The sequence below is a fragment of the Symphalangus syndactylus genome, chromosome 10, assembly GCF_028878055.3.
Source record: "Symphalangus syndactylus isolate Jambi chromosome 10, NHGRI_mSymSyn1-v2.1_pri, whole genome shotgun sequence".
Lineage (NCBI taxonomy): Eukaryota > Metazoa > Chordata > Mammalia > Primates > Hylobatidae > Symphalangus > Symphalangus syndactylus.
In genome coordinates, this window is record NC_072432.2 from 88,993,810 (window position 1) to 89,008,950 (window position 15,141).

The 15,141-nt window shown below is 44.5% G+C and overlaps 1 protein-coding gene across 2 annotated transcripts; it reads right to left on the reverse strand.

Moving 5' to 3' along the window:
• Positions 1–6,306: 6,306 nt before the first annotated feature.
• Positions 6,307–14,541, reverse strand: TMT1A (thiol methyltransferase 1A). Of its 2 annotated transcripts, none has more exons than XM_055294883.2 (2): positions 13,635–14,541; positions 6,307–8,933 (listed from the first exon to the last, which is right to left on the reverse strand). In XM_055294883.2, the coding sequence occupies exons 1-2, from the start codon at positions 14,109–14,111 to the stop codon at positions 8,697–8,699; spliced, it is 714 nt and encodes a 237-aa protein (XP_055150858.2). In that variant the 5' UTR covers positions 14,112–14,541; the 3' UTR covers positions 6,307–8,696. The 2 variants fall into 2 exon arrangements, with proteins under 2 accessions (XP_055150858.2, XP_055150857.2); XM_055294882.2 differs by having other exon boundaries at positions 13,614–14,530.
• Between the last annotated feature and the right edge of the window lie 600 nt (positions 14,542–15,141).

A 15,141-nucleotide genomic window follows, 5' to 3' on the forward strand; every position in this document is an offset into this window, starting at 1 on the left:
TAACTAGGCAATAACTGGCAAGTTCTTACACAAATGGTTTGTCATTCCAGCCATCCCTGGTCAATTTATACAAATAGTTATCCAGGCACTAGCTCTCAAACTAAGGTGATGGTGATAGCTGTGGAAACGGAGTGGAAGGGACAAATGAGAGGTATGTAGAAGTGATGGTTGTAGCGGGCCATCCTGGAGCGGCTGCCGCAAGGATGCCAGCTACAGTAGGGTAGGCATGGCCAGGGCTGCACACTCTGTAGAGCCCACAGGGGCTGGGAACAGGAAGGAGCCCTGTGCCCTAGTGAGTTGGTGGGGCAGCAGCCCTGCACTCCTGGGCACAGCTACAGCTGGCCAGCCACGGCTCTGGACCTGGGCATCCCTGTGCTCTTGGAAGTCTGGGAAGCCCCCTTCCCCCACAGGCTTGGAAGTGCCTGCTCCCTGGCCTCTACCCACTCCCAGTACTCACTCTGGTGTGGAACAAAGTTGTAGCCCCAATCCCCAGCACTGTCACAACCTAGCAGGGGGTGCATGCACTCAGGGCGGTGCTGACACGCCAGCCTCCTGCCAGCCTCCTGCCGCCGGGGCCCCTTCCAGACTTTGGACACCGAGGAGTGTGGGAGGTGGTGGGGGGATGTAGAGGGAAGCTTGGAAGGGGTCTGCAGGCAGCCCTTGGCACAGACAGCCTGGGTGCTGTGGAGGGCATATTGATGGCAGAGGGAGGCAGATCAGTTTCCTAGGCTAGAAGGGGCAGGTACCCAGTGAAACCCCATCTTCAAGTCAGGGATGGCCAGAAGGCTTGGGGGCCAGGCTGCCAGTTCCAGTAGAGTCTGCAACTCAGAGTGAGAATTTCATTGATGACCGTTTGGCCAGTCAGATAATGCTTTTTCCAGGCCCATGCGTCGCTGCCCATGGGCCCATCAGCATGCACTTCCTCCATTCTGAGCACATAAAAACCCTAGACTCAGCCAGACTCACATACTCAACGAGACAACCTGCCTGCAGATAGCAGCTACCCACTCTGGGTCTCCTCTCTGCTGAGGGCTGCACACTTGATGGGATGTCCTGCCTGTGGAAAGGAGCTACCCACTTCAGGTCTCCTGAGAGCTGTTCTGTGGCTCAGTGAAGCTCCCTTCTGCCTTTTTCACCCTCCAGCTGTCTATGTACCTCATTATTCCTGGACATGGGACAAGAACTTGGGACCCGCCGAATGGTGGGACTGAAAGAGCTGCAACGCAAATGGGCTGAAGCACACACCCCCCTTCTGCCACCCTTTCTGCTCGCCACGTTACAGGCGATCAGAAGGAGAGAAAAGCTGCGGCCCTTCTGGGAGTCCAGATCTAAGGGCTCCCCAAGCCAGGGCTGTGACATCCTGTAACACCACTTTGAGGCTTCGGGGTCAATGGTGCCTCCAAGTTTTTGTGATGTCACCACATTCCCCTCGTCCAGATGCCAGCGCCCAAGCTGGAGGCAGGTCATGGCATGCCTGGCCCAGCTGCGGGCTGAGTACAGATCCCACAGAAAGTTGCAGGATCTGAGCCAGAGCACAAGCCAAGTGCAGCCCTGCTGGGCTTAGGGGGTCAGGTGTCTCCTGCGGCAAGCCCAGGGCAGAGTAAGGCCCTGGGCAGGGGTGTCACTAGCCGTGGAGGTCTCCGACTGGCAAAGCAGCACCAAAAAAAGTCCTTGTCAGAAGAACAGGCAGTACTTATGATGATTTAATCAGTAAATACTTTTTGAGCACCTGCTATGTAATAAGCAATGTGTCTGACATGTAGAAGAAACAAAGAAGAAATTGCTGGTGTGAAATCACAACCCTGGGTGTTAGTGATAAGAGATTTCTCAAAGAGGAAGTTCCTTGAAATAGCCAGAGAATGCTTTGTAGAAGGGGCATCACTTTATCTGATCCTTAAATAATACAGAAATAATCATAGGTAGTAGAGAAGTTAGAAAGTGTTATTTATTTAGGAAAGGAGACAGTGTATTCTGGTTTTGCTGTGTTAAATTCTAAATATCAAAGGATCAGCAAAAGTATGAGGTTTAGGAATCCACACAGGTGGTTTTTCATGACCTAAGAGTGGAAGAAAGTGTCAAGGGATTGAACATAGAATAATACAGAACAGATGAGTCTCAGGAGACCATCACGGTGAAATGGTGGAGGAGGGAAGAGACAAATATGGAGATCTTGGACTCAGAAGATGATTTTGGGAAGCTATACAGTGTAGTGGGGGAGGCCTGGGCTTCTGAGTCAGGCAAACTGCATGGGAACACTGGTGTGGCCACTCACTGCGTGGCCTTGGACAAGAAATCTGTAAATCTGCAAATCTGTTTTCTCATTTGTCAAATGGGGATAATTATCCCTGTCTTGTAGAGTTATAAGTACTATGTGAAATAATTGTTTAAAAAGTTAGTGCCAGCTGAGTGTGATAGCTCATGCCTGTAATCACGCACTTTGGGAGGCTGAGACTTGAGAATTGCTTGAGCCCAGGAGTTTGAGACCAGCCTGGGCAACATAGCAAGATCCTGTCTCTATAAATAAATAGTGCCTTGCATAAAGAAGATCCTTAAGAAATGGAAATTATTAGATACTTGGGACATGGAATAAAAGGATTATTCCAAAGAGAAGATTGACATCAGTGTGAGGTACATTTTTTTTTTTTTTTTGAGACGGTGTTTTGCTCTTGTTGCCCAGGCTGGAGTGCAATGGTGTGATCTAGGCTCACTGCAACCTCTGCCTCCCGGGTTCAAGCGATTCTCCTGCCTCAGCCTCCCAGGTAGCTGGGATTACAGGTGGCCTCCACCATGCCCAGCTAACTTTTTGTATTTTTAGTAGAGACGAGGTTTCAACATGTTGGCCAGGCTGGTTTTGAACTCTTGACCTCGGGTAATCTGCCCGCCTTGGCCTCCCAAAGTGCAGGGATTACAGGCATGAGCCACTGTGCCCGGCAGTGTCAGATGCATGTTTAAAGATTGAGAAACATGCAGCCTCAAGTAAGACTATCAAGCTTTTTACTTTTAAGAATGTTAAATTCTGGGGCTGGGTGTGGTGGCTAATGCCTGTAATCCCAGAACTTTGGGAGGCTGAGGAGGGAGGATCACTTAAGCCTAGGTGTTTGAGACCAGCCTGGGCAACACAGTGAGACCCTATCTCTACTAAAAATAAAAAAATTAACCAGGTGTGGTGGTGCATGCCTGTGGTCCCAGCTACTTAGGAGGCTGAGGCAGGATGATCACTTGGGCCTGGGAGGTTGAAGCTGCAGTGAGCCATGATCACACCACCTCGTTACAGCCTGGGCCACAGAGGGAGACCATGTCTCAAAAAACAACAAAACAAAAAACGGTAAATTCTGAATGGTAATTTTCCTAGTTCATGTATATGTTACCATGTAGTTCTCTGCAGGTTCCCAAGATAGTTTCCTTTAGAAACAAAATAATACCTTGCACATTGCCTGGTTCATTATTTACTTTGCCCTTGGTTCACGTGACCTCTGCTCCGTTTCTCTGGCACTGGGATTAACCAGTGGCTCCACAGTTCAACAGGGAATTCTTCTTATTGTTTAATGTAGCCTAATGCTTCTGGTTTTAAATATTGAGAGAGTTAAAGTGATACTGAACAGTTTGCTCTTTTGCTTTTGTTGATACTGGTTTGCTATGATTCATCAGACTTTTAATTACTTTAACAGATAAACAAGAATTTCAGTTATGTTAAGTTCCGTGTTTTCTAAAGCAAGACCAAACGGGAAGGCTTATGGTACGATCAAGGGTACAAAAGGAACTATCACGCAATGTCTGCTTTACTTTCTATTCAAGTTTGAACTATGTAGGAATTCAGATGAAACAATTTAAATATTAGAACACTTGGGAATAAAAAATGTTTCCGAATATAAAAGACATTTTAATGTACCTTTGTGTGTGTGTGTGTGTGTGTGTGTGTCTGTGTGTGTGTGTCAGCCATTAAAATAAGCATTTGGCTCATTGTTGCAGGGTCTTAACAAGATTTAGGAAGAAACTGATGGAAATAGTAACCATCCTAGAATCCGCCCTTGAGGCTCTGGTGCCCAGCCCTGTCTGCTTTCTTTCATTTCCTTGAATATAGTGTGTTTCCTCCTTTCACCTGGCTGTGGCACGAGCTATTCTAGTTGACTGAAATACTCTTTTTTCATTCTTTGGAATTCAGCTCAGATGTTACTTCCTCAGGAAAGCCTCCGAGCTTCTCCTCCTGGGTAGGTCAGATTATATTCACTGGGCACCCTGAGCTGCTTCCTCATCTATAGAAGACATTTATCATCATTGCATGCCCCATGCAGGCAGGGATATGTCTAGTTATTCAGGGCTCTAAGCCAGGCACTAAGAGCACAGCACACAGTAGACAATAAATATCTGTTGAATGAAGTCAACCTATATTAAGTGCCAAGTGCATTGCTTCATTTACTCCTCAGCATAACCTTTTAGGTAGATACCCCCATTTACAGATGAAAAAACAGATAACTTGCTCAAGGTCACAGAGTCAACCAATGACACAATCAGGACTTGACCATGTCACTTTGATGCCAAAGCCAGTGTTTCATTTTGTCTTTTACTTTCTTTGTTGCAAGCAGTTATCCCACTGAAAATCCAGTGTTCTAAGCATTGTACTGTATGATCTCCCATAGGAAGACAGACAGGGTCTGATCCAAATCCGATGAAATCCAGCAATGGGTTTATAATGGATATTTGTTATGTGCCTCCCTAGCATCCATTCCAAATTCAATCCAATGACCACAACCAAGGAGCATTTAGCAAGGGGATTTTATTACTTGCAACAAGTAAGGAGAACGCCAGGGATTATTCCCAAAGAAGTATCTCCCAGAGCTAGGGGCTTGGTCAGGTTTTATAAGTATATGGTAATGAGGCATGATTTGATTGGATCTTGCAATGAGGTGATGCCGGGAGGCATGATCTGACTGGATCCTGCCATGTGGTGATACCACAGCTTGATCTGATCGGTCATGGATCATCCCATGTGTCTGCTTCTTAATTCAGTCCCCATCCTTGGACTGAGCACTTAGCTTAGGTTCCCCCTGTGGTTGCAGGCTTGGTTCATCTGGGCGTGCTCAGGGCACATGACCTGAGGGTCCATTGGCAACTGAAAAACAACTCACAACTTTGTTACGTAAAGGTTAAATCAGATTGGTCTGGTATGGCCACAAAAAGTAGGCTTGCTCTTTCTAACTGGGCTTGTGCCCTGGAAGCTTGAAGGTCAGAGCCATTTCTACCAACTTGCTACCTAATAGAGCAGAGGGGAGGGCAGACAGGACTTTAGAGATTGTCTGGCTCCTGGTAACATTATCTGAGCCTTGTTCAGGCTGTGCCTGAGGCTTTCTGCCCGTATGATTTTCACTAATTTGAGTTGACAGAGTCCTTTTTCTGCTTACGTCTGTTTGGATTGGTATTCTGTCACTTGGAATCAAAGGATTCCTAACCAATATAGGACCTAAAAGACATTGGACGTGTTTTGCCTTTTTTTCTTTCTCCCTTTTGCACAGGCTGAAGTCACTTCCTCAGGCTCTTAAAATGATTATAAACGTGTGTTCTCTGGGCTCAAGGAGGAAAGCAGTAAAAGAAGGTGTTATGGCAGCAATGATTATCAAGGGAGATTTTGTGGTTTGGGGAGTCAGGGCTTCTAAGACTTGCTCAGTAACTGGTGGAATGACTGTAAGAAACTTCTTTTATTTATTTCTCTACACCTCGGTTTTCTCTGAAAAGTGACGATAATATTTGCCACACCACTTAGACAAGAGGGAATTGACAAGACTGTGCCTAGGACTTTAGTATTATCTTTCAGTGTAATGACATTTCACCATTTCACCGTGTGGCTTTTCCTATTTCTCAATCACTGGACTGACCAATAGTGAGATGGGTGGATTAAGGAGGTTCCTATTCTGGGGAGATGACAGAGGAAGGAGATTCATGTTCCAGAGCTTAGGAAGCAGTAGGTGTGCATTCGACCTCACTGCATCAGTAACTTTTCACGTTCAAGAGATAGTTAAAATAGTAAAAGCTTCCTTTCTTTCTGCTCTGTGGATTTCACAAATGGGATTGTTAGAGTTGAACTTTTTTGCTTTTTTAAAGTAGCCAAACATGATCACATGATGGACTTGAACTTTTCAAAACCCATTCTGATACTTCTAGGATTGCTTTGTGTAAAATCTATTAGCTGTGTTTATAGTTACCTGGCTGCAGAAAGAAAAACTTACATGTTTAAATAGCTAAAATTTCCACAATGAAGGAATAAGCCTCCCAGAGACTTAAGAAAAAGGAAACGAAGCCAGCAAAGAACCATAATTCTGTTCCTAACACAAATGTGAATTTATTGGTTGATTTGATATTTAAAATAGTACTTTTACAAAATCATCTCAGAAAATATACTACATTTATTAAAATTAATACAAACCATTGCAGAAAATATTAAACCCTCTAAACAACCTAACACTCGCTTTCAGAGGCACTTGTGATGATTTTCACAGCTTCCATAGTTGCAAAGAACAAAGGAATCATCTTCCAACAGGGGTGGAATTAGATAATAATCCAAAAAATATTTATTTCTTTACAGACTCACAGATTGCTTGATGTTTAGGGGCTCTTACCTAGGACACCTAATTATTCAAAGTTTTCCGAATGTAGTGGACTTTTTCATTGCCTACAATCTACAATATTCAGCAAAGTATTAAGGAAAATGTAATAAGGAAAATGAACCCAAGAACCTTAACCATCTCAAATAGTTTTATGGATATACTAAAGTGTCAAGTACAATCTTTATCTTAAGACTTGAGAACTGGAATGCAGGAAAACAAACTTTGGTGGAATACTGGAATAAAAGACATAAAGCTGGGCAGAACTAGGTGTGGCAAGCTTGTATGTTAATTCTGAAAGCCAGACCAGTGACGCTAAGAATAACAAATAGGTTCAGATTTGTTTTTCAGAAACTTGAGCTATTTTGGCCAGGTGCACTGTCTCACGCCTGTAATCCCAGCAATTTGGGAGGTCAAGGTGAGAGAATCACTTGAGTCCAGGAGTTCAAGACCAGCCTAGGCAACACAGTGAGACCTTGTCTCTACTTATCTTTTGTTTTTTTTTGTTTGTTTTGTTTTTTTTTTTTTTTTTTTGAGAAAGAGTCTTGCTCTTGTCGCCCAGGCTAGAGTACAATGGCATGATCTCGGTTCACTGCAACCTCTGCCTTCCGGGTTCAAGAGACTCTCCTGCCTCGGCCTTCCAAGTACCTAGGATTACAGGCACCCACCACCATGCCTGGCTAATTTTTTTTTTTTTTTTTTTGTATCTTTAGTAGAGAAGGGGTTTTACCATGTTGGCCAGGCTGGTCTTGAACTCCTGACCTCGTGATCTACCCGCCTCGGCCTCCTAAAGTGCTAAGATTATAGGCGTGAGCCACTATGCCCAGCCCCCGTCTCTATTTTTAAAACACAATTTAAAAGCAAAAAGAAAAAATCTGTGCTGTTTAGGATTTTTAATTAGCTAGTATTTCTTAATTCAATCAATAAATTATTAAGACCTTTTCACTGCTCCCTTTTTAAAGTCTTCTTTTGAGTGATTTAAGTACTTCTTATCACCAAGCTCTCAAAGAGAAGATGAAATTAAAATCTGATGGGTAACCATTTAAATAAGACAACTGGGGTAACCCATTTCTCCAGGACCCCTCTCTGCAGCAGAGAGCTATTCTCTTTCTTTTGCCTAGTAAACCTCTGCTCTTAACCTTTAAAAAAAAAAAAAAAATGCAATTGGAAAAAATTTCAAGTCAATGAATAAAATAAGATTTGGGGATAATGGTAGATGCTAATTTTGAAAGTCTACTGTTTCCTTTGAAGGGGGAGTTCAAAGCCGTTTTTTTGATGTGAATTCTTTGGGAGACGATAGAAAATGGCTAAATAGGATTTAACAGAAACTTTTAAGGACAGAATTCAACTTTACCTAAAAAAGGTTTCAGGCCGGGCATGGTGGCTCATGTCTGTAATCACAGCACTTTGGGAGGCCGAGGCAGGCAGATCACTTGAGGTCAGGAGTTTGAGACCAGACTGACCAACATGGGGAAACCCCGTCTCTACTAAAAGTACAAAATTAGCCAGGGTGGTGACGCAAACCTGTAATACCAGCTACTCAGGAGGCTGAGGCAGGTGAATCGCTTGAATCTGGGAGGTGGAGGTTGTGGTAAGCCGAGATTACAGCATTGCACTCCAGCCTGGGCAACAAGAGCGAAAACTCCGTCTCAAAACAAAACAAAACAAAACAAAACAAAAAAATCTTGAGCTGGGTGTGGTTGCTTACGCCTGTCATCCCAGCACTTTGGGAGGCTGAGGTGGGTGGATTGCCTGAGATCAGGAGTTCAAGACCAGCCTGGCCAATGTCGTGAAACCCTGTCTCAACTAAAAATACAAATTAGCTGGGCATGGTGGTGGGCACCTGTAATCCCAGCTACTAGGGAGGTTGAGGCAGGAGAATCGCTTAAACCTGGGAGGCGGAGGTTGCAGTGAGCGGAGATCACGACATTGCACTCCAGCCTGGGCAACAAGAGCAAAACTCTGTCTTCCCGCCAAGAAAAAAAAACAACCAACCAAACCTCCCCCCGCCTCCCCGCAAAAAAAAAGGTTTCTCTTCTCCCACTTAGCATTTTAAATGAAAAACTGAAGCTTTAAATTCTTTGAGCCAGCCAGCTCACACTATTTCACAGCATATCCATAGATATGAGGGCGCACCAACTCCCAGGACAGTGGGGCCTGGATGTGCTGCAGCTTCAGCTTAGAGAAGCTGGCCCGCTCCAGGGCCTTCCAGCTCTCTCTGGTCAGGTTGCACCCATCAAACAGAAGGTGCCAGGCAGGATCCAGGACTTGTTGCCAGAAGGAATTCCAAGTCGAACGCTCAGCTGCCACATGCTCCATGAAATAAAAAGCCCCTCCCTGAGAAAGAAAGAAAAAAAAAAAAAAACATTTCAAGGATTTTTTCATTTCTGCTTTTTTAATTTATTTTTTGAAAATTGTTCTCTGGCACTGCCTTGCAAACCTGTGAGAGAACCGTAGAGTTCTGAGCATGAGAGTCACTCCACACTAAGCACACCCTTGAGACTGACTAACCATGTTTTTAATTTTTGTGCCATTTTCACAAATATATACATGATATGATTAATGAAAATTCTGATTCATCTAAAATCATTACTGAATTCAAGGTAACATTTTGTCATTAGGTATTTTATTCAGTCAGTGGGTGCTAAATGTAAATGACTGCTTGTAGGAATTAGCAAGTGCTGCTTTCATTGAGGAGTTTTATAAATGTTGGTCACGTACAGGCACAGTAGATGTTATTACATGTTATGGGTGGGGGCATCTTCAGAAGTTTTCTACCTCTCTACCTCTGAGGGGAGTAGGGAGCAAGGGACCAGACAGTCACCTCACGAAATCGTGGTAACTGCACCACTCTTCTTGGCCTCCTCTAGCTATCCTAGTCTTGGCTCCTCAGGCAGAGTTTAGAGAGAGAATTCAGTTTAGTGATGGAGTTCCCCCAAATTATATGGGTAAGTGTAAGACCTATATCAGGAATGGAAAATTGAAATTTCCTGATTTATTTATTCATTTATTATTTCTTGAGACAGGGCCTGGCTCTGTCACCCAGGATGGAATGCAGTGGCACAGTCTCAGCTCACTGCAACCTCTGCCTCCTGGGCTCAAGCAATCCTCCTGCCTCAGCCCCCCAGGTAGCTAGGACAACAGGTGCATACCACTACACCCAGCTGATTTTTTTTTTTTTTTTTTTTTGTAGAGACAGAGTTTCGCCGCATTGCCCAGGCTGGTCTCGAACTCCTGAGCTCAAGTGATCCTCTTGTCTAGGCTTCCTAAAGTGCTGGGATTACAGGCGTGAGCCACCGTGCCCAGCCCTGATTTTTAAAAACATTTTCATAGGATAGGGCAGCATAAAGGAGGAGAGGCAGGTTTGGGGAGGTCAGTGTTGCCCTCTGGTTTACATATGTTAAGAGGTGCCTCTGAGCTTTCCGGGAGACTGTTGAGTAGACGGCTGGATATGCAGGTTTGGGGTCAGAAGAGAGACCTGGGATAGATATTTAGATTTGGAAATCATCTGTGTATATGCGGTATTTGAGAACTGTGGAGGTATATGAGATTGCTGGGGAGTGTATATAAGTGAAATGAACCAATGAAAGGAGTTAGCCAGCTTGCTTTAGGCAGACAGTAGGGAAGGGTCCTGGAAGAACTTCTGACCAGTCCCACAAATGCTTACATGAGGTGTTTTGTGCAGATAAGGGAACTTGCACAGGGGCTTGTCTAAACACGCCTGCAGTGCACTAAGGGCCCACATGCACGCTGGGGGAATGGGGTGGAGCCACCAGGAATTCATGCCTTTACAAACAGGGAACCCAGCTCCATCAGCTTTTCAGTTGCGAAGGGGGCAACCAGCAACCTGTTTTCAGGACCCCTCTTTTTGCTGAGAGCTTTCTGTTTCGCTTGATAAATTCTACTCCACTCACTCTTCCATGTTCACGTGCCTATTTCTTCCTGGTTGTGAGACAAGAACCTGGACCTAGCTGAGCTAAGGAGCAAAAATTCTGTGTCACCAAGAAAGGAACCCCAGTGGTAGGAGATGGGTAGAGGAAGAAGAGCAAGCAAAAGTGATAGAAATGTTGAAATCAGAAAGATGAAAACCCCAATCACAAGCACTGTGGTACAGTGGTAAGAATATTTGCATTTGCATTTGGCCAGGGCGGTGGCTCACACCTGTAATCCCACCATTTTGGGAGGCCAAGGTGGATAGATCACTTGAGGTCAGAAGTTGGACACCAGCCCAGCCAACATGGTGAAACTCCATCCCTACTCAAAATATAAAAGTTAGCCAGGCGTGGTGGCGTGTGCCTGTAAACCTAGGTACTCGGGAGGCTGAGGCAGAGAGAGTCACTTGAACCCGGGAGGTGGAGGCTGCAGTTAGCCAAGATCATGCCACTGTACACCAGCCTGGGTGACAGAGCAAGACTCTGTTTCAAAAAAAAAAGGGATATTTGCATTTGCATTAAAGAGAGCCATGTCTACTAGCTGTGTAACTTTGGGCAAATTCCTTAATCTCTCTGAGTCTGTTTCTTTGTCCTAATGTGAAGATATGTACTTTAAAGGACTGTTGAGAGGGTTAAATGAAAATGTAATGAAGTTCCTTTGTTATATCCAGCAGAGAGTGGGTGCTTGCCAGGAGCTAAGGAAGACTATCACGAATGTGATACCTTTAAGAGTTCAATTGATTTTTGGCACTGGAAAACTGAGATAATAATTACCTGCCTTGCAGTGGTGTTGGGAGATTAGTAATACTGTAAGCAAAACATCTACTAATGTGCCAGTTGGTGCCCAGTCTTAGCATATAAGAACCCAGCATTTGGGCATAAGAATCAGTCCTTTTTTATTTACTACTCTGATATTGAGCCCAAGACAGGATTGTATGATTGTCCCTAAACCCTATCTCCAAGTTCTTTTCTTCCTGAGGAACTTCCTCTATTAGAAAACAAAACTGAGGGTTGGGTGTGGTGGCTCACACCTATAATCCCAACACTTTGAGAGGCCAAAGTGGGCAGACCACTTGAGCCCAGGAGTTTGAGACCAGCCTGGGCAACATGGTGAAACCTCATCTCTACAAAAATACGAAAACTAGCTGAGTGTGGTGGTGCATGCCTGTAGTCCCAGCTACTGGGAGGGTGGGGAGGCTGAGATGGAAAGATTGCTTGAGCCCAGCAGGTCAAGGCTGCAGTGAGCTGTGATCATGCCACTACACTCCAGCCTGGGTGACAGAGGGAAACCCTGTCTCAAAAAATAAAAACTGGGGATTACAAAACATGCCTTTCCCCCAAAGAGTAAATTCAAATGTTAAGATATCCACATCTTCAACTTTGTTCAGTATATAAAACGATTTTGAACTAGCTAAAAATAATAAGGGTAATATGTGAAAACTACATACAGGTATAAAGAATTACAGACTTTACGGAAAGGTTTAAAATTAAAAGTAATTCTTTCCCTGAATCCAATCCCATTCCCAAAAGGCAACCACTGTTAATAGTTACTTGTCTATCGTTCCCATTAACTTTTACGCATATATATATGTCCTCTCCCCGCCTCACACAATGGGCACGTGGTGGGCCTATGCTCTACCTAACATTCTGTGGCTTGATTGCTTTTTGTTTTCATTAAACATTATCCCTTGGAGATTTTTAAGTATCAGCACAGATAACTCTTGTTCTTTCTGACAGCTGCACAGTGTTCCTTTATACAATATGACAACTCACTTACATAGGATCCTATTGATAGACATTTCAGCTATTTCCAGTTTGTGTTATTACAAATGCTACTTAATATTCTTGTGTATGGACAAGTTTTTGCATGTGGGATAAGTTTTTGCATGTGGATAAAAGAGTATTTGTGCTTTAAATTTTGATATCCGATATCATCCAAAGAGGGTACCTCTTCTAATGTGTATGGTGGTGTCCAGTCCCCTAAACCCACCCCAACCCTATACTGACCTTAAAAGAAGTCCCTAACAGTATAATAGGTAAAATTAGTATCTTCCTTTAATTAACTCTTTAAGTTTGAGCATTTTTGTGCTATAATTGGTTTATATTTCTGTTCCTGTTATTTGCCCATTTTCCCTTTTGTTTTTCTTATTGAAAAAATATTGATCTTATTGACACATAATGTCTTTTTTTTTTTTTTTTTTTTGAGATGGAGTCTCGCTCTGTCGCCCAGGCTGGAGTGCAGTGGCGCAATCTCGGCTCACTGCAAGCTCCGCCTTCCGGGTTCACGCCATTCTCCTGTCTCAGCCTCTCCGAGTAGCTGGGGACTACAGGCGCCCGCCACCATGCCCGGCTAATTTTTTTGTATTTTTAGTAGAGACGGGGTTTCACCGTGGTCTCAATCTCCTGACCTCGTGATCCGCCCGCCTCGGCCTCCCAAAGTGCTGGGATTACAAGCATGAGCCACCGCGCCCAGCCTACGTAATGTCTTTTAACATGAGGGTAGTTAACCCTTTGTCTGTCATCCCTGGCAAATATTTTTTCCAAGCTTGTTTTGTACTTTAACTTTGTTTTTGGGAGTTTTTTCTTTTTCTTTTTTTTTTTTTTTGAGATGGAGTCTCACTCTGTTGCCTAGGCTGGAGTGCTGTGGTGCAATCTTGGCTCACTGCAACCTCTGCCCCACCAGGTTCAAGTGATTCTCCTGCCTACAGGTACCTGCCACCATGCCTGGCTAATTTTTGTATTTTTAATAGAGATGGGGTTTCACCATATTGGCCAGTCTGGTCTCGAACTCCTGACCTCAAGCGATCCACCTGCCTCAGCCTCCCAAAATGCTGGGATTACAGATGTGAACCACTGTGCCCGGCCAGGAGGTTTTTTCTTTACAGCAGTTTTAAGTTTTTGTATTCAGATTTATCAATCTTTCTCTTTATAGCTTCTCTCCCACTCTAAGATTTTAAAAAATTCTAGAGTCTTTTCTGGTAGTTTACTTTTTATGTTAAAATGTTTCAGCCACCTGAAATTGACAGGCCTGCCCTCTATGGTAATAGCTGCTACTAACCAGTCCTCCTCACACCCTTTCACTCACTGGTCTCAGCACTCTGCACACCTCGCGGAGAATCTGCTCCTGGTTCTTCACAGAGCACAGCACTAGGGTGCAGACCACCACGTCCACAGAGCCATCGGCCACCTGGTGCATGTTCTCCCCGGCAGCTATCACAAAGCGTTCAAACTGCAGGTGTCGGTTCTCTGCAATGCTCTTGATCAAAAACTTCTCAAAGTTGGGGTTGGGGTCAATACAGGTCACCCTGCACCCAGGTGGGTAGAACTTGAAGTTGGCCCCAGTGCCACAGCCCACCTCCAGCAGGGAGAGCTTCCCGGAGGGGCCCGCAAACTCCTGCAGGTTGCTGAAGAGCTCCCGCTTCTTGCTTGCCATCTGTTCGTTGTACATCACAGTGAACCTCTCCAAGAAGTAGGGGAACCATTTTTTGCATATCCAGCTCCACAAGCCCAGAAAGTTCAGCAGGTACATGGGAAATGCCAGGATGTAGATGGCCAGTCTCAGGATAAAGATGGTAAGCTCCATTGCTCAGAAGGGAAAAAAAACAAACGGATCAACAGTTAGAGACCCGACTCCTTTAATTGCAGGGGAGAGGCTTCTGGCCACACTCCAGAGCCAATCAGCTGCAGAGGAGAAAAAGAACTGGCCGTGCTGGAAAGTCAAATCATGGGCAAGAGGCCAATTTTGCCTAATTAATAGATGTTTAGCAGCAGTCGATTCAGCTTAGTTTTCGTGAGGCAAAATGAGAAGGTTCCCAGCTTTTCCACAGAAGGAAAGTGGATTATAATCCTTTATTCCTAATCGATTCTTGTTTCCCCTTCTCTGGGTTTGGAGACAACTGCTAGCTTCCTGCTAGAGTTTTATAAGCACAGTGTACTTACACCCCACCGGGCTCTCCAGTGACCTCTAAAAGAAAACAGAATTCGTGGGCGGAGCCTGGTCAAACCAGAAGTCTGCTGCCAAGGTCCCTTTATCATAACACATCCCCCTTACTTCCCCCGCCCAAACCCTATTTTTTTTTAAAAAGGAAGTGAAAGGACATGCATGCCCCGCCCACAGTCAGCAAGAATTCTCTCTTTTACATTCTGGGCAGAGGCTCCCAGTGTTCATAACTCAACATTTTTGTAAACCAAAAATAATGTTCTAAGGCCCCTAACCATCTGAATGGACTTTCTCCTTGGCCAGGGCGCCTTTAAAATTTAACCTGAGAGACTGTTTCAGGCCATGAGGGGAAGTGGGGGTCAGATATGCCTCATTATACCTCTCCGGCATTAACATCAACGCAGACCTTAAGTACATTTACAGTCTATTCTCTCTGAAGCCTGCTACTTGGAGGCTTCATCTGCGTCATAAAACCTCAGTCTCCACAACTCTTATTGCAACCCAGACATTTCGTTTCTATTGATCCCAGGTCTTTAGATAAACTCCACCAATTGTAAACCAGAAAATTTTAAAACCTACCTATAACCTGGAAGCTCCCTGCCTCACGTCGAGTTGTCCTGCCTTTCTGGACCGAACCAATGTATTTCTTAAATGTATTTGATTGAAGCCTCAT

Excerpts from the sequence above, each read along its gene's own strand:
- TMT1A (XM_055294882.2), bottom strand. The coding sequence starts at position 14,111 with ATGGAGCTTACCATCTTTATCCTGAGACTGGCCATCTACATCCTGGCA. Across the intron at positions 8,934-13,613 it reads TGTGCAGAGTGCTGAGACCA|GGAGGGGCTTTTTATTTCAT; the intron begins GTGAGTGAAAGG and ends TTTCTTTCTCAG.